This window comes from Caloenas nicobarica, chromosome 2 (genome assembly GCF_036013445.1).
Source record: "Caloenas nicobarica isolate bCalNic1 chromosome 2, bCalNic1.hap1, whole genome shotgun sequence".
In the NCBI taxonomy this organism is placed as follows: Eukaryota; Metazoa; Chordata; class Aves; order Columbiformes; family Columbidae; genus Caloenas; species Caloenas nicobarica.
Genome location: NC_088246.1, coordinates 21,050,060 through 21,074,750, shown reverse-complemented (window position 1 = coordinate 21,074,750; position 24,691 = coordinate 21,050,060). Strand labels below are relative to the sequence as shown.

The 24,691-nt window shown below is 37.1% G+C and overlaps 1 protein-coding gene across 1 annotated transcript in view; it reads left to right on the top strand.

The window, feature by feature from the left end:
• Nucleotides 1–24,691, top strand: part of PLXDC2 (plexin domain containing 2) — a 267,301-nt gene that overhangs the window by 197,143 nt on the left and 45,467 nt on the right. The window contains exons 6-9 of the mRNA XM_065629653.1: nt 1,894–2,012; nt 10,491–10,590; nt 19,991–20,086; nt 20,997–21,078. Coding sequence (XP_065485725.1) covers nt 1,894–2,012; nt 10,491–10,590; nt 19,991–20,086; nt 20,997–21,078 — 397 coding nt within the window. The remainder of the gene's footprint in view (nt 1–1,893; nt 2,013–10,490; nt 10,591–19,990; nt 20,087–20,996; nt 21,079–24,691) is intronic.

Sequence of the window (24,691 nt, the reverse complement as noted above, 5' to 3'; positions counted from 1 at the left end):
TAATCTTTCCTTTCAATCTAGTCATTACTTACAGCATTTATTTGTTAAAAATCCAATAAAATAGACTATTCCTTGCATGGAGAGTTTTCAAGCAGAAACAAATATTTTCATTTCATAAATTATTTTACATTACGGCCTGATATTTGTCATCTTTAGTGAAAAAATCTGAGGATTCTGGGAAAGACATAGCTAATTCTCATTGTACTCCTGACTTCCAGTCTTCACACCAGGTGTATCAGGCTGTATCACATTGCTTTAATGACAAGATTGGATACTTCTTTAAGATTTTGGATGCCTCTTCATGTATAAGGCATGATGATCTTTTAGACCTCATGTGCTTTAGGACAAAGAATTTGCTATCTGTACCCCAAATAAAAAGGAACTGAGCAAATTGTCTCTTCAGCTCCTTGTTTCTTACTCATCTACGGTCAATCCCTGTAAGTGTGCTGCTTTCGAGCAGTATCTGGAGTGAGTAAGCACAGAACATGGTGACCCATCTAAGTCCCACTCATGGAGCTAACTGCAAGGAACTTATGTACGCTTGAATCTTTCTAAAGGCCCTGGGAATAAGAAGACTGTTTTGGAGGCAGATGACTTCCAATTTAGCTTGGGGTTCTGAGATGCACATAGATCTGAGATACTCGAAGACGGACTATAAGAATTTCTGGCTATTTTTGCTCCGATAATTTTTAAAAGTCCCTGTAAATTTCTTTAAAATGAAATTTAATACAATCAAGTATTCAGAAAGCAGTTAATGAATATGGTCACAGAAGGAAAAATGCGCTGCGTGCACAATTAATGAGCATACAATAATACGGTGGACTTAAGTGCAGTATGCACCAAAAATTTGGTTGTTCATAGTTTTGTGACATCTTCTGCCAGGATATGCTAATGAAAGTTACAGCACAGAAGATCTGTGACAAAAGATGTTACAAAGATATATCAAATATGCATAGAGCTGGATGCATCCTGACCCACCTGTGAATCAAAGTACATCACTCTCATTAGTGACAAAGAGAGAAGTGCATTGAGGTAGGCATATAAAGACGAAAAAGTCATTTCCAGTAAACACAGTTTTGGTGATAACTGTCTTTCAGCCAAGCTGCTTGAATGTGTCTATAACTCTAAACCTCTGTAAAACATGCTCACAGGGTATGCAAGTCACTTGGGGTACATTTTTAGTGTCATAAGTGGATATTCAGCTACAGAACTCCCATGAATATTAAGGAGCCTCTTGCAACTATATCTCTGCACACCAGACTCAAAATTTACCCCCTCCATGCATTATTAATGCTTTTAATTTAAACTACATTTATTTATTGGCAACACCTAATATTTTTCAACTTGCAGAACCTCAACAACCACTTGCACCATGCAGAAAAAAAAATAATGCTATTTATATTAATGCATAGTTAATGGAATAATCTAAATTTCTTAAATAATACCTTTTTCTAAACAGGTAATGCTATTAGCACTTTTCATTTCAAAGTCATCAGGAGATATATATATATATATACGTGCAGTGTCAAAAAAGCCAGTGATTGTGACAGCACACCTGACTTCTGAGTGCTGGATCCTACCTTTAGTGACTGTTGACACCTTGTGCAATTCCGAACAAGTTACTGACCACTCTTACTTCAGCAGACTTTTGTGTGAGTAGTTCAGGTATTTATTTATGGCACTATGGTGTCTGCCTTTAAGAGGATTTCTGTTGCAACTTGTGTTTGTAGTATCTTTGGCATTTCAAGATGCTGGGCTGAAAGCTGCTAAAAAGAAAGAAATCACTGTTCTTGTTTCAAGTAACTGCAGTTAAATACTTTTCCTACAGTCAGTTATTATTTTTCTCACATTTTTTCTTCCCTTTGCCTCTCTACCTCACTCTGGGGTTCACAGGCACAGCACTAGTTGTCCAGTGGGACCATGTACATCTGCAGGATAATTACAACCTGGGCAGTTTCACTTTTCAGGCCACCCTTCTCAATGATGGGCGTATCATTTTCGGCTACAAAGAAGTAAGTTGGGTCTGAAAACTGTTATCGCAGTGGACAAATTACTTTATACCTGGCAGGAATTTCCCTACTTTTGGGGGGAGGGAGGGACATTTGAAAGTTCAGCTATATAAAATAATTTCATGATATTGCTTATAAGATCACTATTTTGCTGAAAATGACATTTTATTGTAAAAGTGATGTTCATGTGATGGACTTGAAAACCATTAACATGCACAAGTGTGCTACTCCTGGATTTCAACTGGCCTTTTTTGGCTGGTTGTAAGTGTTGAGCGTTTAGTAAATTGATTGTTTAGTAAATCCCTCTTCGGTTTTGAAAGGTGGGGTCTAATTTGATCAATTAGTTTACCTAATCTGCGCCTGTTTGAAAATACTATGGAATCAGTGGTTAGTATTAAAGGTCACCTTTTTCCTGCAGCTATCATTTCTTGGCAACTGACATATTTTAAAATTCATATATTTCAAATAAGAAACAACTGGTTTGTATCTCTAGCTCTGTGAGATTTTAGATATATATATTGGTGATAACACTGGTTAGATTGGGGCCATTTGGCTTGCCCTCATAGCACCAATATGTTGTTGTTTCGGTGGGGCTCTTCTGCGTTCCCCAAGTGTTTCAGAATTTCAATTGTTACTTTAAGTGATTTTTTGTGTGTGTGCTAGAATCTTAGAGGATATAGTCCAGAGGCTGTATCTCTGGTTGAATTTCATGCAAATGAGAATCAGACAGTAGAAAAGCTCAAAACTCTAGGAGCAAAGAACAATTTCTTTCTCTTTTTGGTTACTTTAATGTCAGTTTGGTATGTAAATTATGATTTTCTCTTCGAGATGTAAGACTCTCTATTATCCTCCTCATATTAAAAGGGTGTAATCAGTGATACAACTGATTGTCCAGACTTGGAGAAAACTGGGCTCTCTTCTCTCTTTTCTGCAGACCAGTTATGAGCCTCCAGGCTCATTTTTCATGCCTATATTGAAGCCATGCACCCGAATGAGGCAGAAATAATAGGACTCCTCTCCCCTTCATTAGAAAGCTAGTGAGGATCTGGGTTATTCTATTATTCTACTAGCCGCAGTCATATCTTCACCTGAGACATGTTTCTGTACCTAGCAAACAGGATTGCTGCAGGATACTCTTACTGGAATAGTTTTGTAGACAAAATAAACTTCTGGCGTGCCCAAGTACCTGGCTTTCCTTACTTTATAAAATACATGCTGATGAGAGTTCTGCTTTGGTTCTGTTTCTGAATGCTATGCACATGTTAATAGTCTTCAACTATGAAAATGCAGTTTATTTGCTTTTTTGACTCCAGCTTCATGAAAGTTTTGCTTAGCACAATGGAGCCTGTACTTGATCAAAGGAGTGTGCACCAAAGCTTTGTTTATCTCGTGTTGGTGAAACCTTTTTAAGGAAAAAAAAATCTTTTTAAAGACTGCAGAAAAGTTCCTGCCTTCAGGACTCAGAGAAGTGGAAAGGGACACTACTTCAATTTGTAATTTTAAGATAAGCTTAAGAACTATATACACATTCTGACATTAAAATGGTGACATTTTCAAGAGACTGCTGTTCTCAGTTATGAGATGCTCTGCCCTGTTTATTACTGTCCAGCCCCATGCAAAATACATCTAATATGGGTGATAGAAGCCATTGCTCTAAATTGATAGTATCCTGCATTCAATTTGCATAAATGTAATGATGATGCAGAGTTCCAGGCAGTGGAAAACTTTATTTCTTAGGAAGACAGGAGGAAATGGGCCACCTAGAATTCCCTAGAATTCCACCTAGGTTTCCTAGAATTGCATACAACTATGTCATTTTAACTGAGGATAAACAAGTTCTGTGCTAGGATGGTGTAGGCTGCTTGCTCTCACTGCACTAGTGGAAGCTTCCTCCAGAACCACTGTGCTTTTGTGGGGAGAAGTTACTAATGTTATTTTCATTAATCCTGAGATGGAAATAATTAGAATTTACAAAGGGGATAATTTTAATTTTTCCCACTGATGAATCATTGAAATCCCGAGTTATTCTTGTCCTGAATGGAATTACCAAACATCCCTTTAGAACTATTGCACATAGTTAAAGAAAGAGACTTTTTAAAGTGGTAATAGTAACTTACTAGTGGTCTGTAAATCTTTTGACAAAAGATATTTGTAACATCTTAGAATGTCACAGCTAGTGTATTCCATTGGAAATTACTTGGGGAAAGGATTTGGAGGCTGCAATTTCTAGAAGACTACACTGTTTATTTGCAGCTTGCCTTACTGCATTAAAACTACCTCAGCTTTTCACCTAAATGAGAAAAAATGAATAAAATTTCCAATCACTGATCAGACACAAGTTGTCTGAAAAGAAAAACTGAGACATTTGCAAATTAAAACTTGACTCTAGTGCTATAAGTCTGGGCAGGAATTGATTTACTTTCCGGTGCTGAATCCATTACTTTCTGAGGAAGCCTTTCCTTCTGGAACCATTTCTCTTGATGGTGAGTCATGTTGTCAGGAGCCCCATTAACTCCAGTGAGGTTACTTGTGGGAGTACTCACTAGCATGAATAAAAGTTGCCCAAGAAGATTTCTACCTTCTTTTTGGTGCCATTTCATTTAAGCATCACAGTTCATCAAAAATGACAGTGATGTATGGCATATCTATAAGGTCTTCATTGCATTTTTGTCAGAAGTCTCCAAGCTGAAACACCATGTAAGAAATGCAGCAGACAGTTTGCCAGTAACTTTATAAAGTATCCCACAGGGCTCCATACTAGTGATATCAGGCATTTATCTTAAGAATCCACTTTTAAAATAACTGTGATTATAGATTTAAGCGAGGTACAAATAGGGACCTTTATGTCTAAAGCATTTCAGGTAAATTTTACCTTTTATTTCTTATTTACTCAAGCCATTTGAGATTCTCTTTTTCATTTCCTTCCTGCTCCCACATCAGATTTGCTATCTCATAAAGCTGCTGTTGACCACTAAGGCAGGATCTTAACTGGGGTTTGCTGAGTATCAAAGGAGCTGTTTCGCTCAATCTTCTGCATTCTGTTGTTTTTCCAAGAGGAATCAGTCTGAAATGCACAATTGTTATCCAAAACCCAGAATAGATTCTGAAAAAAAAAATTTAGAAAAGGAACTAAGCCAACAGGAAATCTGGAGACATCAGAGTATCTTTCAGAACAGTTAGTCAGTAGGAGAAGGAGCTGTAAAGCCAAGTTTTCAAAACGTAAAAACCATCTGAAATATAGGAAGGTTCTATAGCAAGTCAATTTCTTTACCAATTTACTTTGTTTAGAGTGCAAATGTTAGTGTTCAGGAAACTGGTCAATGTGTCAGGACACAACAGCTGGCAGGAAAATTTTACTAGTGCACCTCTACGATGTATGAAATACATTATAATGCAAACTAGACATCAGAATATAGTAATAAAGAAAATTTCTGCAAAGGCATACCTTTTTATGTATTAGCAGTGAATACTCATTTCTTATGTTCTAAATGTCACAGAACTTCAGTTCTCAAGAGCTTTGCTTCTTTTTGAACAAAATAACTATTCTATACCATCTTTTCCCATTAGTGCTTATAGGTAATGTTCCTTAGCGTAATTTTTGGTTTCTTTTTCTGTTCCTGATTAATACAGGACAAATTAGGAAAAGGTACCGAAGGCTTTGTTAATGGTTTAAGATCTTTGGCTTGAAGGCTTTCTTTGTTCATTTAAATAGTAATGACAATTTACATAGTCATCCAGAAACCATTATTAAAGTTGAAATGCTTGTTCAAATTGCCCAATATGTGAAGCTGGAAAATAATTCTGAAAGATACTTGTAGTAGTACTTCTTTCTACTATGAAAGGAGGCAGAATTGAATAGAACTGCTTAAGTACTAGCACTTAGATAAAATTGATGCTCCTGCTATGCATGATGGAAAATATTCTACTTCCAGTAACAAGACTCCAAACCTTGTGATTGTTTCCTGAAAACTAAAAAACAAACAAACAAATAAACAAATGTAATCTTCATGGATATTCTACCTGCACTATACATGTCTGGTATTTCTTTACCTCTGTTATTATCAAAAATATTAACATGGAAAGGGGAGCTTTGATTTTATGAGGTGATCAGTTTATGCAGCTTAAAATTCCTGCTTAAGTTTCATGCAGTTTAGCCTGTAGAGTAAGTAAGAACTATTTAGGAAACTGGCAATGAAACAATGAAACCCCCATATAAGTACTATTGTGTTCCTAATTATTATTTTGCAGCATACTCTGGCTCTTATCTTTGACTCAGTTTTGAAGTGGAGCAGTAATTGCATTTTTTTTTTAAGTGGGGCAGTAACTGCACCTTCTCCTTCAGAATAAGGTCAGAGGCCATTATTTTATTCTTTCTTGAAGGATAAGATTCTGAAATGTCCTCAGAGAAAGCTGAAAAGACTAAAATTTGAGAACTCTGATGGAAAATACTGTCTAGATTACTGTTTCCAATGATTATCTAAGTATCTTTCTCCCTATTGTTGGAGTGGATAATCAAAAATATTGACATGAATGGCCCCAGTGCTAGTATGCATTTGAGAAGCCTACTCATAAGCTGGTGACTTGTACAACACAAGAGTTCTTATTGTCTGTGTTAGAGTTAACATACATTTTGGAATTCTTCTAGTTAAAATCCGTCCTCTGAATGTAAAGTCATAAAACCTCTGCCACCCATTAGCAACCACACGCACATTCCTAGCTTACTGTTCAACCATTTAATATGTCAGCCTGTCATGACATATCTTGCTATTCAGGTGAGGAATTCAGAACACTAACTACCTGCTTGCTACCTAGGTTTCACTGTAATTTTCAATAAATTGTTTTACCATTTATTACAAGCCTTCTGTCAAAAGGGCATGTTTCCTAGTAGACCATCATATGGTAAAAGCATATTTTATCTCGACATTTCATTCAAAAGATTTCACCTATAAAATGGCACTAAGTACACTCATCACTGAATGACTGAAGTATTCAGCTATGTAAAATTATTTATATTCCCACACATTAAAAATAAATGTACGCTTTTGTAAATACAGGTTTAATAACACTGTAGTTTTTGAAGAGAATAAAAGTTTTCCTTGGTCATGGATTCCCTTCTATTTTGGCTGCAATTCTCTTGGAATGACTAATTGTTTGACACAGGCTGTACCTCAATTTGAGGAGCTGGCTATACTAACCTAATTTATGGCTTCCCCACCTTACACAAGCAAGCACTTGTTTTTAAACTCTGTTTATAAAACATATATCCAAAATTTTGGCTGCTTCTTGAAGCTGACAGTCTGTTAGACTGGACCCTACTACAACTTTGTTATTTGTTTTAGAAAATCATTCTGCAAGTTCTTCACTCTTGTTAGAATGCCCAGCACAAGAGAGCAGACACCTGCAGGGATTTTGGCAAAATCTACTGAGATACTTCTGCTCCAAAATTTTCTAATTTCTTATTGAAGTTTGTATTTTCTGTTCAACTTGTCTACAGCCTACTATTTTAGTACCAGATATTAGATTCATTCATAAGTTTTGTTAAATAGTGAAACTGAAAGTAATTTTTCACCTCCAAAGCCAGTTGTATTGAAAATAAATAAATAAAGAAAACCCCACTACCACCAACAAAAACAATAACAACAACGAAGACCACAACTACTTGTGGCATTTGTACTGCAAGAACCCGCCACTACTTCCTGCTCTCCTCTCACTGTCCCCCCAACCCCCCCAAAGAAGGGATAAATTGCTGCTGTTATCATCATGTTTTAGGGAAAAGCAAATTGTTCAATTATTCACAAATTCACAAGAATCAGGTGAAAGGCATGAGAATTAAAACAAGGAGGCTTATTCAACAAGGACTGAGTACAACTTCTCCTGGCTTGCACTAACATTTGAGAATGAGTATAATTCTTTTCATGTGTCAGACACAATTTGTGCTTTCAGCTGCGAATTTTGCCAGCACAGTTTGTTGGTCACACACTGACTCATAATGCCAATTCCAACTACACTTTGTGCCCATAAAACTCTGATTCCTTTTTTTCAACTGCCGCGTTTACTCTCTAACTTGTAAGATAGTCATCACATCCTTCTCATCAGTGCGTTTTCTAACTTTATTTTCAATAGCTTCTCTAGAGTACCCTCAAAATCTTTTAAGACTGTTTCTTTCATAGTTAATGTAAGTTCTTCTTTACAGTATTCTGAGACCGTGAATAAATCCCTTCTTTTGTTTATACTTTCATGCTGGAAAAAGTTTACAGACTTATTTCTGAACTCATTGAGTCTTTTATTTTGAAAACTTTGAAAATACGGCTTTCAGCCTTCTTTTGTCATAGTCTCCAATAACTACATCAGAGCTAAGCTGATATAAGCCAAATTGAAACCGATGTATTAATAGCAGTATTTCCAAGTCACTTCTGTTCTTGTTGGTTTAACTTCATTCCTTTTGTTATACTCAAGCAAATCATGAGTGCAAGAAGCCTTGAATGCACCAGCTAAATGAATCACTCAATCAAGTAAAAGAAATGGAAATTCATGACAGTGTTTAATTGACAAGAACTCATTTTTTTGGTTAATATTCTCAAATTTAGCTTTCCCTAGATAGATACCAGTGTAATCAGGAAAAAGCACAGCTAAATAATATTTTGGGAACAAAGAGAACAACTGCTAATGCTCAGATACCAGAAGTCATGCCATTAGTTTACACTTTTACTTTGGCTTTTTTCTGCTGTGTGAAAAATACTGACCAACAGTATAGTTTTGGTAGTTTTACACAGATAAGGCCAGAGAAATCTATTAGCTTAGCTGAGCTAGAACCTTGAGTTTCAGTTTCTTACACTTGATCAAGTTTCTTCAGTCTTCAGCCTAGTAATTGCTGGTTAATTGAAGGGCAACTTTGAAAAATAAGCTATCCATTTGTGATTTGGAAGCAGCAATGAGTAGAGAATCATAATTTCCTTTGGTAGCTTATCCCAGTGGTTAGTGACATTCAGTCAGAGAAACATGTGCCTTATTCTACTTTCAAGACATCTGTCTGCAGCTTCCAGCTTCTGGTTATATCTCTGTGCTAGATGAAAAAACCCTTTAGCCCTTGAGTAATTTCTCCTCATGGCAGTACTTTCTTATGGTAATCCAGCCAGCTTTCCATTTTCCTTTGAGAAGCCAAACAGATAGAGCTCTTTAACTCTTCTGTTAATGGCATTTAAGAACCGCAGAAGTTTTCAAACTGTTTTTATGACTCTCTTAATCTTCCTTCTCTTAACTTTTTAGCATGTTTTAAGAAACAGGCTCTCCCGAAGTTTGTGTAACATTTCAGTAATAATCTAATGTGCAGGTATAAGTAAAATGGCCACCTGACATATTCCAGTGTTTGTGTAACCAAATATCACATCAGTTAAGTTTTCTCGCCACAATGTCTCTTCTGGCAGCTGGAGTTGTTTATTCACTACAATCTTGAGATTCCTTCCAGAACTGCTGCTTTCTAGAATATGGTCTCCAAACCTCTACTTTGCAGTCTTTGTTTTCTCAGTTACAACTTTGTAATTTTTGCAAGATCTAACTTTGCTAACTGATCCCGGCATTTCATTATTTTTACTCTGCTAGTGTCATCTGGAGAACTGCTAGACAGTAAATTTATGTTTCCTTCCCCATCTTTGACAAAATTTTCGAATACTAGCTCTGATGTCTAGAGAAGCAAGATATACTGTAAATACACAGTAAGTTTGAGCTGCTTCTTTAGTGGTGGCTGCCGTTTGCGATCAGTCAGTCTAGTTAACTATGTTAATATTGTACAAAGACTACATGTCACTAAGTCAAACACCTTACAAAACTCTAAAGTTATTCTAACAAAAGTTATTTCATCTATACAAGTATCAGCCAAAGCTGCAATCTTCCCCAAAGAATGAAATCATACTTGACACCTATTTTCATATAACCATGTTGCCCAGCATCAGTATCTCTGTTATATAAAGCTACTATTCCAAGACATATTAAACATTATATCGTTGGGTCAGAGCTCTCTTCAGATAGCTCTTCAGTTTCCAGTGCAAGTTAACTGAGCCATATGTTTTTAAAATGTTCATCCCAAGCTGAACTTTCACAGTTTGTTTCAATAGTAAACAAGAGGCATTGCCTCCTCCTCCTTGTCTGATACTGGCACATCGTCCCACGTTTTCTTCAACCGGGGAAAATTAATTATGGAAAATTACTGACCTTTTCTGTGTCATCATTAAGAATTGTTCCACCTCAGTGTGTTGATGTGAATATAGTTATATAAAAAGCAAAGCAAACTACAATAAAATAAAAATTAAAAAACAGTAATTTCAATCTTCAATAAATCCTTAGTCATCATATGCTGTGTTGTATAATAGATTTATTTTGGACTTCTAATTTACACTGGTTAATTGTTCATTCTGGCAGTGCCGTTACTTTTAGTCTGAATTTTTTACTTCAATATTTCATGTATGTTTTCCTCTTGTCTTCCAGATTCCTGTCGCTGTGACACAGATAAGTTCTACCAATCACCCAGTGAAAGTGGGACTCTCAGATGCATTTGTGGTCGTGCACAGGATCCAGCAAATTCCCAGTATGTAGTACTGTAGTGGTGCTAATGGTTTGGAGGCTGAGAAATGAGTATAAGCTGATTTCATCAAGGATCATTAGCTGCACAACAAATCACTTAGCTAATTTCAGCTTGTTAATTCAAGTGTAATTTTATTTGCTTGATAATTCCCAATGTGGCTTTCTCTGTCATTGTTTCTTTTGAGGTGATAAATTAAGTAAATAAAACTAAATGGCCAGCCAAATAATGTAAAAATAAACTGTCAACCAGCACAATTTGCTATTCCATAAGATACTCTATCTGGATGTCTCCTTATCCATAGAAGGGAAGAAACAACCTGTTCAAAAAATATCCAGGCTGGAAATTCTTCATAATTTAAATTCTGAACTTCAAATTCATATACAGATTTTAGTGAGAGAAAAGGAGAGCTAGTTAATTAATAACATCTTGGGCTTACATGTTTGTGGCAACAGTAATGCAGGTGATATTTAATTTTCTCTGTCATTAATTATATTTTATATGGGTTGACTGAAAACAAAGAGTAGGAAAACAAGTGTGATTTCCTTAATGCTTTGTTTTAAGGTACTGTGTTCAGAACCCTTTGAGGTTGTTCAGCCATTAGAGTATGCTCTCTTTCCAAGTGTGCTGGTTTTATTTACACCTTTGAAGCAAATTTACTAAGTTCAGTCTTTGATGATGCACTAATAACAGGGTGGAGATGGAGCTGCACTAGAAGCAGCCTCCTAGGACTGAGTCCAGGCATATTCCCCTAAAGTGAACACTGACCGAAGTGTGACACAGATAAAGCTCATAAGGACTGACCTGAACTGGCCTGTCTTTAAGGCAGTCTGCAGATGGGGCTGACACCGAAGCTACAGGTACCATTGCCTCCCAGCAGCAGTCTTTGATATGAGGAAGCATAAATCCCACGTTTTGTATGCCCTGCCATGGGGAAGATGGAACATTTCAGTACTATCAGTTACTTGTTGTGAACTCAGAGTAGTGAGAAGGAGGTTGGCTTGTCCAGATTTCACTTAAGAGATCAGGTCTTGGGAGAAATATGTTTCTGAAGTATGATAGACAGTTGTGATGTGCCTGTGGTCGCATGGATTGCTTCTGAGTGCTTAGGAACAAATGAATCTAGACAACTGAATTCAGCAATTTGAGTGATGTTTGTAAGTTAATTGTATGAATATTTCTGTGACTCTTCAGTTTGTGAGAGCTCCTAAAATGGATTCAGTGAGAAATTAGGTTGATTGTCTTGTGCAAATGGTTTATGAGAATAGTCATACAGAAATTCAATGTAAGAGGTGAAAGCAGTATCCATCTTTTGGCATCAGGCCTCCAGCATATTTTATATGTAAAATATATGGTATATGGGAGTCTTTGTTCTAGTTTGAATGTTTTTTTCTTTAGAAATATTTCAGATACGCACCTTGGTTTACTACCACTATATAATGATGGCTTTAATTAATACACAGTTCCTTACTAATCTTCTATTTTAGTATTTCTGTAAATATTTTTGTCACATGACACTTTCTGCCAAGTGAAGTGATTGTAATTACCAGAAAATCTGTCATCTTTCATCTTAAACTTACTCTGTTCATTAAGTTACATTAAGGAAAGTCAGATAAGAAAAATAGAATGCAGGTAAAGAGCCACAAAAGATGCCACTACCACAATAGTTTTGATAGCATTATATTGCATTTCTGTATATAATGCACTGCTCTTCTCCTTAACAACTGCTTATATGGATGGTGGTAATTCATGATTATTTTTGCTAGTTTGCAGCTTACACTAGAGCTAGTATTAATCAAGGGAACCATTAGTTTGCAGTAGATTTTTCTAAAGCCAAATTGTGCTTTCAGTGAAGCAGGTTTATATTGGTACGTACAGGTGAAATAATGGGACCCTGACAGAACGGGTAAATAATGTTGGCCCATAGAGAGTAAGTGTCATATGCTCTTAAAATATGTATGTTCTTGCATTCTTGCATTCTTTTTTTTCAGAGGTGTTAAAACAGCCATGGCTCTAGTCAATTACTGAACAAGTGATATGATAGAATTGGTTTTTTACTTTATTTGTTAGCTCCTTAAGACAACAGAAGAATATAAATTGCTGTTTGTTTGTCCCAAAAAAAAGGCTAAGATAGCATAGCTATTCTTACTTAACACTTAAGCAAAGACTTTTCTGTCGAGCAGAGACCAGCTTCCCTTTATGTTCACGGCACCAGCAACGAAACTACAACCCACAACAATTCTACTGCTTGAGTTTTGTCAGTTGTTTGTGTATACATCTTGCATTTGAAAAGGAAAGAGACGTTAAGTGCAACACAAGCTTATTTGAAGAAAGATATCCTCTCAGTTTTCAAAAATGCTGAATGTCTTTGGTGCACTTTGTATGCTCACTGTTCTAAAATTTCAGCATAATAATCCTAGTTTTACAGAAGCAAAATTGGAAGATTTAGAACCATTTATAAGATTGTTTCAGACATACTGTCCAAAACATTACTAACAACTTTTTTAATACTTCTGAAAGGTGAGTTCTAAAGCCAGGCAAAACTATTTCATTCTTATGAGAGAAAAACATGCTTTTTGGTCAGCCATTTCATTTCAAATGTGCATTTTAATGAGCGCTGAAAAGGATCACCTCGAAGAGCCAAGAGCAAAAAGAAAGGATTTTCTGAACTTTTTGAAATGGAGGACTTGGGCATTTCATACCTATTTTTCTTAATATACTCCTACATATTAAAGGCTTTGCAGTAATAATCCTTTTATGTGTCCCTAAAAGAATACAGGTACCTACACTTTTTTACCTTATCTTATAAGAGCTAGAGCATGGAGAAGGGAGATTTTTAGCAGGTTGATTTTTACCTGGTTTTTGTGTTTGATTTTTTTCTTGATCTGCTATTACTGCTTATAAATAGACAATGTCTCTATTTTCGAGCCTATATGTGATACTATTATATTGGTGCAAATCAGCCACTATTTTATATTTCTATATACTTATTTTGAGATACGTATGCCTCGATATACTCTAGAGGTGCTCTGGAATTAATTGTAATGTGTGAAGGGAAGTGAATTTTTGCTTGACACAAGGGTTAACAAGAAAAGCCATAAATTCTGAGATCTATATGGCAAAATAAGTCCACCAATTAATTTCAGAGGAAAAGTTTTGGCTTCTTCCAGGTAATTCAAATGACGTGAGCCAGGATGTGGAATTCTGCTTCTGATTTGTCCAATAAGTTAGGTGGACCACCCTGACTTCTTTTGCAAACAAACTGAACACTTGTGTATTAACTATTTTCCCTTTTGTAACAAAAGCACTAAGAATCTTTAATGAAAGTCTTGCAGTTAGACAAGGCATGATTGGTGAAGACAGCTGGTGGATCACTTTACATGTCCCTCCAGCAAGTCTTCTCCCTCTTCAGCATCTTCACTGTATCAGGAACCTTATGCCTGTCCCATTGCTATCACCTCCTCTGCTCCCTCTTACTTCTTGTATTTTCTCAGCCATCTTTGGCATTCTGTTCTTAGTCCTTCTTTCAGTCACCTACATTGTCCTTTGTTTTCCCTTCTGCAGACTTCCAAGACCTCTCTAATTTCATGAGCATTTTTCTTCCCTTACATCTTTTCTTTCTTTCATGATTTCTGCATTTCTCTCCTTTATTCAGTGGTCTCTCTGTCTTTCATTAACTTTTTATTGTGCAAGAAGATGAAAAAGCATTTTTGCAACCCACTATTTCATTTTAGCAATGAAAAAGCCCACCAGCAAGCTTACCCAGATTGTGCTTCTTTTTTCTTTTTTTCTTTTTTTTTTTTTTTTCCCATGAGAGCATGAAATACACTGGTAAAATGAGAGAGTGCCCGATTTAGGGGACCGATACAGTGAATTTCTAGTCTTGAGCTTACAGATACTGGCTAGGTTTTTTTCCACAATAAGACATACTTGTCCATGATCTTGGCCTCTACTGTATTAGGCAGAGCTCTTCTAGGAAATCCATACCTTGACAACCCAACATTTAATGACGCTGGACACAACACTGTATATACAAATAAAATTGTAGCTGAGCTATGTGTTCATAATATTCCAGTTTCAGTGCAATTAGTGCTATTCAATAGGTCGTGTAACTCAAGCATATAATTAAATGACAGCTCTGCATGTTATAACTGTTTGCTAAAGATTTCTTTTCAGTTTGTTTACAGAAGTGAGGCCCCTGAAAGAACCTTAGCATTACCTTCCTGAAGCGTAAATGAAAACTAGGAGTTTATGTTGTGATATTTATTGTGTAAAGTTGCAGCATCATCTGGGAAATCGCAAAGTCCAATTTGCTGCTGCCTTACTGGTAATGTTGTCACTCTGTGCATAGTGGGCCCCAAAGTTATCGCTCTAAATTCACAGTATTTATTCTCGCTTTCCACTAGTGTAACTAATTCCACAGAGTGCCAGTTTCTCCAGCCCTGCGTGTTTGTCTGCTGGCCCAAAAGGCATTAACCAGGCAGCTGGTTCCTTGGCACGACATCCCCAATTGAGGAGCAGTGAGGGAAAGAGGTGGGCGTGCTGCCAGTCTTTGGTGGTATAACAGCACTTCAGGGACTGGTACAAGGTGATCAAAGTTTAAAATGTTCTCATTTTAGCCAAAGCCTTAAGTGGCTATCAACCAATCTCAGAATTAGACAGTTGGGTGCATGGTGGCTTAAGGGGATAAAGCATGTTTTTCACACTCAGATCCTGTACTAAGAGCAGCTCAGCTGGCATCAGGAATTGGGGTAAATCTGAAAGGACATGGAGAGTTCCAAAGTAAATGGTGTGTGGTAGGCATAGAGCATAGCTACAGAACAGTTTTTCTGCATTGTTCGTTAAGCAGGTATTTTCAGATCCTACTTCAACTGGTTAGCTTATTCACAGATTATACATCTTTGAGGTGCAGCTTTCAGGTTTTAAAACATTTTTAGTAACTTTTAGGAGAATGATAAAATTAATACAATTAGGCAATCTGAGTTTTGAGCTAGATTCAGACGTGTGTAATAGTCCCTGACCAAGAGCAATTGTGGTGGTGGTTTGATTACAGACATGTGCGGTCACAGTGTCAGTGCCTTGAGAACTAGTTAACATTGATAAGTTTAGTAATATGAAGCTGTTAAAAACAAAGAACAAAGGTTGCTTTGACCTTCTGATTCCCTTACCTTTTGTAGTAGTGGCAATCAGACATACCAGCTTGGCAAAATGTATATTTGCATGAAGATTTTATTCAGCCAGTGTGGCTAAACAAAGTCCTTATCAGGCAAAACCAGTGGCTGTATAGTACAGCAGCTTTGCCCACTCTTCTCTATCCCTTATATTTTTTCACAAATTGCTTGCAGTGTAAAATGGATATGTTTCATAAGTTGTTTGCTTAAAATTGTCTTCTGCATAATCAAATGCACTCTTTTACCATTTGTGTTTTCTCTATCAGCTAGACTTAAAAGTGAAAGTGCAGCTGTATGAATACATATGGCCTTGTTTAGCAGTTTTTGCTGGGTATATGGCTGATCTCAATTCCCTAGAAATCTTTCACTGACAAAGATTTTTTTTATTTGAGTGAACATATAATTTAAAAAAAATCAGACTGACTTCTCGAATATTTTCACATTTCACTGGGTTGCAGGTTTTAGCTGATGAATGCTGTGTGAGGAAAAGTGATTATGTGACGGAAAAGTGACAGAGAGATTGGTCATCTGTTGGACACGTATATGGAATGGTTTATTACTAACTACTGACCCTTCAGGTGTGTTAGGAACTCGTTGATGCACTTCTGGCACTGCTCCATCTCCAGAGCACTCTCCCAATTTAGTGCATTTAGTTAACTCTGGAAATTCTGCTTCATAGAATATTTATATGCCATTATTTAGTTTAAAAATACTGTGATAAAACCATATAGAAATTTTGTCGCACCAGAATCTTGCACATCTATAATTTACTAATCCATTGCTTAATCCCTTGAAAGGAATCTTTCAGTTGGCCTTCTGACCCACCACGTTATCTCTCTAGGTCACTGAGAAATGTACTTTCCTCAAATAAGTACTGGTGGTTTCTTCATCTTTTCCTGCTGGAACTGCACCTTTGGCCTTGTATTCAAAGATTGTACATGCCACAGAAACAGATAAAAGTGCAATTTGGACCATTCTGTAAATTAAACCAAATGTAAAAAAACCAGATGGTTAAAAAGTGTTTGAGATACTCAGACCTACAGAAAAGTAAAATATTTTCATGATTAGGAGAAGGATATCCACATATTTTCTGAAATTCAGAACCAGGAATGGTACTTCAGAAGTATATATACATGTAAAAAGTCCTTTTCCTTTTCTACCTTTGCTGTAATGCATCTTTTCAGCAAAATGCCTGCACATGATGCTTAAATTTTTGTCTGTTACTACATCAAAAGATTTCATTAGTACTTGTCAAGTTAAGGTGCATACTGAAGTACGTAGGCTCATAAGCTTTTTGTGATTCTGCACTTGCACTTGTTTGTAAAAGAGCTAAATAGACAGCATAAGTCAAAGAAGAACAAGTTCCACTTGAGTGAAAGACAGTGTGTGTCTTGGGTTGGAGCAGGCATATATGTGGAGAGGTTGAGGGGGAAAGTGTCAAGGGAGAGTATTCATTTTTCTGTTTATCTTGTGGAGTTTAGCTTTTCTAGCCTGTTTTGTTAAGGGGATACAGGCTCAGAATTCTAAATTGGGAGGAAAAAGTGCATTTTGAGGAGCTAAGCATGGTGTGTTTCAAGTCAGACTTTCAAAAGAATCTACATCTACCTTTTTTTACAGCCTGGCCAGGCAGATAAATTCGAACACTCGTGTTTCCAGCCACCTGCCTGCAAATATATACAAAGCTGTTAGAAGGTGACTATGCCAATACCTCTCTGTGCTTACGTTTCTTACAGTAGATAGATCCCTCATATGCAAACTTACCATCTGTGCTTGACACAGTCTTCTTCCTGAAGAAGAAAAGATCAAATCTGAGTCTACCAGGCAGTGGGATTTAAGGGGATCAACAGTCATGCTGAACTACGCATGATTAAATTTTTTTTTTTTTTGGTAAAAACTTAATTCTCTTAAAATCAGTATTTTTTTAGAGATTTGATGGACTGGATGAGATAAAAGTGTCTGTGACCTGAGTCACTGATTCTTACTGGATTTTTAGAAAGACAGAAGCTCCTTTTTTCTTGTAAACCCTGCAAGGAGTCTGTTAGGAAAGGTTTAGAGTAAGTGGGATTATAACATGTTAGTCTCTAGCACTACTGATAAGATGACATGCAGTTCAATTAAATTGTCGGCACCTACCGTTTAAATTTGTGTATTAATTTCCTTATTTTTTTGAGACAGAGAGATTAAGATTTCCGTGGAAACAAGTTACAGCCTTCAGCAATGACAGGAGTTAATTTCAAACATATTTCCTGATCACTCTGATTTGGCAGGTGCATTTATGGGACTTAGCATCCTGGGAGCATAAACCTCTCACTGCTGGCAAGGGATATCCTCCACCCCAGCACAAGATTAGCTTTGTCTTGAAAACCCTTTCTGTCCAGTGGGTTTGAAGTACATTGCTGTGGCATCTATTGGGGCAAACTTTTGGCACTTCCCCATATCTGTCTTTTAACTAGTCAGAATGACTTTGCAGGTAGAACATAAAACTAGCTCAATTATAAGTGCATTTCATAGCAAAAGAGAAATCCACTCTCAGGAATGGTGAGGCCATAGCAAAGTCAGCTTCAAATAAATGACAAGAGGAATTGTTTGGCAAAGGTGCTGATTTGGAGCTAAACAGAAGTATTATTGTCTGAAAGCCAGATGCTGCCTACCTGCACCTGGGGGCTTGTGCAGTGAGAGAGAGCAGAGCAGCTGCTTCACCCACAGCCACCCTGGCTGAGACGGGAGAGTTATCCCACCCAGCATAGCTCTGCTTCTGCCTCCCCATCCCTCCTCAGAGATTCTCCTGTTTTTTCCAACTAAAACCAATAGCTTCATGGGTATTTTCTGTGTGGCGTAAAGGGGATCCCCACTCTTGTGCTTTTAGAGGTTAGCCATCCCGCTTTTCTTAGAAAGCCTCGTCCACTTGAGCCAATAGGCACCTTAGCCACAGGATACCTTAGTGCACTTTCTCTTTTCCTTTAAAAATTAGTATTTTTTTATTGATTTATTTTAGTTGAGGTTCTATTTTCTGTCCAAAAAATGTCTACCACAGCCCTCCTAACAAGAGATTGCAAAAACTACTTCAGATGTCATGATATGTGATTGCTTAACTGCTGGGGAGCCCATGTGAGCTGATGTCAAGCTGCAGAAACACCACCTTCATAACAAGCAATGAGGTGTGCCCTAACCCATACAGGGCTGGCAACACAGAAGACTGCCTAAGACTGAGTCTGTGGCTATCTGCAATTCCTTTTCTTCTGTTGTGGGTAGACTCGGACTAGCCACTGACCAGAGTAACCTATTTGTGTGTAACCCTTTATTCTTCTCTGGCATGATTCCACGGGGTCAGTGGTTGTAGTATTGATTTCAATTAGTTTAGCAGGCCTTCAGAAAGGACATAAGTTTGAATCCAGCACACCAGAAAATCATCGTTATTGTGTCAAATTGGCAGTATAGGCTGTGCTTTTAATTTGCAAATGTACAAGCTCACCAGTCTGCATTGCAGCCATGCACTTAAAATCCAGAGTATTCAGAATAAACAATAGCATATTCATCTGGAAAGAAACAGTTATGTGATTATTTCACACTTATCTTGTGCTTGGGTCTTACAGTCATCTGTGTGTTCAAAACCCATAAGAACAGTGCGTTGACTGTATTGAATTACTGCTTTGAGAAACTTAGGTGCAGTGCGTTTCTGTAAAGATTATTCATAGCATTGGCTGGTTAGGAAGGCTTGTCTTCTTCAATGTTAGAATATGAAGAAATTTTCTAGTACATTTAGATGGAGCTAGCTTGTTGCTAACAAATTCTGTAAGCAATGAAATCAGTTTTGTTTGCATACCTTGACAACTGACAAAGTGAACATACAATCGAATCTGCAAGCCAAGAAATGTCTTAGGAAAGAAAGCATCTGAAAGATAGCCTGAAATGTCTGACAGTATACTCCCTAGAATTTCTGCCTAAATGAATGACTTCAGATACTCGAGAGCACACTCAGCATTTTCATAATCCTTTACTGGGAATAGGCACCTATTCTGTCTACTTTGATGGTTTCTCAAGACAAAAATTCTCTGTCTATACCTTTTTCATGTTCCTTCATGGTGTCTAAAGTTATAAATATATTCTTGAGGAAAATTTGTGTCATGCGTGCACCTAAGGAACAGTGAGCAATCATTACATCGACTGTTTTTTACAATCTACAAACTACAAAATAGTAAAGTGTGAAAATATATTTACTTTTCTTTTTCTGGTAGATGTCCGTAGAAGAACAATTTATGAGTACCACAGAGTAGAGCTGCAGATGTCGAAGATTACCAATCTCTCAGCTGTTGAAATGATACCTCTTCCAAGTAAGTAAAATATAACATGAGCAAAAGCCAGATCTAGGAAGGGTTCCCTTCCCCCTCCCAGCAACACCTACACAATTTAAAATATTTTGGTTTATCTGTGGACTTGGAATCATGGACAGATTAAATTATCCTCTCTCAGATCTATTCCTAGGTGGATGATGCATTATCCAGTGCATCATCATGTATCTCAAGTTTATAGGTATGCAGCTCCCAGTAGATTTTGAGTGAAATCTGTGCCAAATCATTTTGTTTCAGAAAAAATTATTATACTGCCTTTAAATTTGTTTCCTAAAGAAAAAAAAGAACAGTTTTCATGCTTGCAAGGCAAACACAAATTCTTCTGTGTACTGTGTGTCTCATTGCAAAGGAATATCTCCAAACACATATTGCAGTTCATCTGCCTCTTTTGTCCAAGGTAAAACTACATTGTTTAGAAATCTCTGGGTTTAAACTGCCAGCTGTACTACTGTGAAAAAATGGAAACAGCTGTTTTTCTTTTTTCTAATCCAATTATAGCTCTTGAACACTTTCCTGCCAGTCTTATCTGTATATGTCTGAATGTTAGCAATACCAAGGAATACTGGAGCCAGTGAATAAAGAGATTCAAGGAAATACTTAATATTAAGCAAAAAGATAAAAATTTAGCAATAAAGCTGAATGAACAGATGTGGAAGCAGGAATACATTTACAAATGCAGTACAAATAGAATCCTACAGATAAAATGTACCTGTGTGCATGCAGCTGGCAATGTTTTATAACAGGCTGGGTTTAGTGTCCTATTTGAGACATGTGTGAACTTCTTGAGTCCCTAAATATATATTGTCAGAAGATGTATCCTTCTTTTGTGCTTTTTATGAGACTTATTTGTGAGACTAATGTAATAAGTCGCATTTGTTTATCTACATCCCAGCTTGTCTCCAGTTTACCAGCTGTGGTACCTGTGTCACTGCCCAGATTGGTTTCAACTGCAGCTGGTGCAGCAAACTCCAAAGGTAAAGAAAATAATTTATTTTTTTGCGTGGGTCAAAGGATATCCAAAAAACATTGCCCATAGGTTATTCAGTACAAAAGGTTGTTATATTTACGTCTTATATACATGAATTCGTGCAAACATACACTTCAGTTGCAATCACTAGCAACACATCATTGTTCCATTTCACTTCAGCAGAGAAATTAGGCAAGAATGGTTAAAACAGTTGTTTTATGACTTGAGCCTTTGCTCCTGTTTCCTTGGCCCTGCTTTTAAATCCTTTTGAAGGAGAATAAGTAGAAATCATAATAAAATTCATATTTTCTCCCTCTATCCCTGGCTTAATCACTGTCTAAAACAGTGTAATAATTTGATATCATGCTGAAGAACTGATAAATAGCTGATGAACATGGTACGGAATTAGTAACTTCAGGTCACTTTTATTATGTTTTCTTATGCTTCTGCTCCCTTAGTAAATCATGTGAGAAGTCACTCTGTTGTCATTTTGTCTTCCAAAAAATTCTTCAGTGGAATTAGAACTAAATTAAATCGTTTCGTGGAAAATATATCAAACATTTCCAAGAGTAAGGATACTTATAGAAAACTGCTCCAAGCAAGCATGAAGAGATCTCACTTGCTTTAACCCATTTCTTAATTTCAAAAATTGCTTTATTCAACTTCCATTAATAAATGTTGTAGCACTGAGAATCTGTTGGCTTTAGTTTGAGCAAGGTCTGTTGGTTTGTGGCCAGTGTTTTCATTTGTCTTTGAATAAACTCAATTCTAGCAGGTGAGATTTGAAGAAATTGTAAAGTTCGGACCTCTTATGAAGAATAGGTGAACCTTGAGATCCTTTGTTTTGCTCTGTAGTTTCTGAAGAACTCAGTTTCCTGAGTTCTGGAATTGCTGGAAAATCTGTTTTTCTCACTGAGGAACAAACTCACTGTGAAGAACTAAAAGAGTTTTATCCTTTATCATTAGCAGGAAGCAACACCGGGCATGTAGTTGCGCTGTGTTTCCTTCTACATATTTAGGTGAATTTGCGGCTGTCCCTTCACGACCAGCAAGGTGTAATTTACTACAGAAAAATATAGAGTCTCAACACACTTATTTTTATTCAGTTAAAGTTTGCATGAAAAAAAAAACCCACATGTTTTTTGCCTGTGAAGATCACACTGCAATCAAAGGTGAACCTACTGTGAGTCACTCCTGCACTGTTTCCCAAAAACAGCTGGCTCCATGCTGCAGCACATTTGTGCCTTTCACGAGCTGCAGCAGATACACTGAACATTTTTATTGCTGTTAATTAGCCCATTACTGACGGTAGTGAGATTGTAATTTCCTGCAGACTGTGTTTGGACATTGCTTGACTAGCAGGAAAAGCAGGAACTGGAGTCGATTCCTTAAAAAAAATGCTGGATCCAGACAATAAAACAAAGATTATGTCTCTACACAGGAATTTCAGTAGTTTAAAAACAGTCATACCATCCAATTTGCATCTAAATATGAGTGATATTCAGTCTGGTTTAAAAAAATGGAGAATTGTATACAGAATCATAAAACAGTTCAGAATGGAGGCCAACTCGTCTAACCTGCCACTCAAAGCAGGGCCAGCTGTGAGACCAGTTTGTTCATGCCTTTGTTCAGCTGGGTCTTGAAAAACTCTGAGGATATGGTCCAGTCCCCTAAATATCTTCATTTTATACTACATTTTACACCTTATTTTTTAAATTGTTATTTTACCTGGTAACATGGCTTTGGTGATGATGTCTGCCTCAGGGCCCATTTCCTTTCTTGGCCATTCTCTTCCAGTTTCTGAAATTAGCAGCTTATTTCAACTAATTTAGTTATACAGAGAAAGATCTGAAATAATAAGTGGATTCATACTTTACAAAAAGAGGCAACTTGCTTTCCAAAATGTGAAGACTGAGCACTTATTTAGTTAGGGTATATTACACTGCTGGATCATTGTGATCAAGACAGATTCCTGTCTCAGCTTTGACAATTTTCTGCTCCCTAGCAGTTCTGCATACTCTCGCCTGGCTTTTAGTCCAGTGCCTCCACTTTTACCCTGCTGTTCCTCAGCATGTTTATTCATTTTAGGGAGATACAAAAAAAAGCCTTATTCCATTCTCAATTGAGATGTCTGGATCACAGGAGAGTATTCAGAATCATTTACAACCACATTGTGGTTTCACTCCCCACAAAAATAAATTTGCTGTGCTAAAATGTTCTTTTTGCATGTGATAAAGAAACACTTACTCAACAAGACAACGTAAGTGTCCTGTTAAAAATCATAAAGGATGGAGAGTTTTGAGTTCTTTCATCACAGCTTTTTCCATGTGTCACTGCTCTTCAGTCACCAGCCTTGTAAATCAACCTAGACTTTTATCTCCTGTTCTGATGTACATTGCTGTACTTCAGCAGAACACAATCTGCTTGGAAAAACAAGGACAAAGCATTAGATGAAATATTAACTTAGACATTTCAGAAGTGCCTACAGTACAAAGAAAATTTATATTTACAGTCCACTTTCAAATGAGTGCTCAGAGGAGTTTTTGAAGTAAGCAGAATCAGATACTTGGGAGTAATGCCTGAGTCAAGTTTCTGGGTTGCAAAACTGACTGGACACACTGTTCTGGGAGGTGAGAAACCAAAGGCTGTCTCTCTTGCTTGTAGGCAAAGCCCAGGGTGGGGAAGGCAAATAGCTTTTGGTGCAAAAGCCTGAAGAAGGCTTTGAACTTGATAGTGATGGGTTTCCAGTGTGGCAATAATCTACTGACTGATCTAGTGCTCCAATGTCTGCAGAGGGAGAATGACTATTTGCTGTTGGGGGCAATGAGGGTCAGATGTGGCTATAGCAGACAGTGATGTTCCTCCTGTGGAGCCACAATAGCACTTTGGTACTTTAAAGTGAGATCTCCCAGAGCAGACAGGCTTCCATGTGGGCAACAAGCAAATGTATCCAGCAGGAAACAAAACTCCATACCAGTTCTACAACCCTTTATTCTCAACAAGTTATGACCCCATTTAGCCAGAGCAACATTGCTACAAAGAACGGCATATTTTCTATTTTTTTTTTCCTTGCGTAAAATTTAAACCATATATTAAATCTTTCACACAACATAGTACAGTTTTTGGAAAAACAGAAAGTGTCTCTAAATCCTGTAACTGCACAAGTAAATTGAGCACAGAGCCATTGCTGAATAACGGTACTCCCCCATGTGGGCAATATGTGTTGGAATGAAAATAACTTTATAACAGTGGGTTATTTCCTATCTGTAACTTCAGCCCTGTAGTCTTCAGAGAGTCAGGTTCTTCTTGTAGGTGATTCCTCTACTCCTGTTGCTCTCTACAACCTTAAATCACAGTTTTCCTTTTCATAAGGGATCGGCAAGCTATCCACTCTGAAATCCAATACGAAGTATGTCATACAGTTTCATCATGACTGAAGCAAAGACTCATTGTTTTCTTCTGTCTTCAGCAGACAGCAGATCCCCCTAGGAGGTTTTGTTTTGTTTGTTTGTTGTTTTGTTTTGGGTTTTTTTAACTATGTATGTTCCATAACTGTTCCATAAGTAGAACCATTGCATAAGTAAGAGACTACCTACAAGTATGTAAGATAAGATGGTATC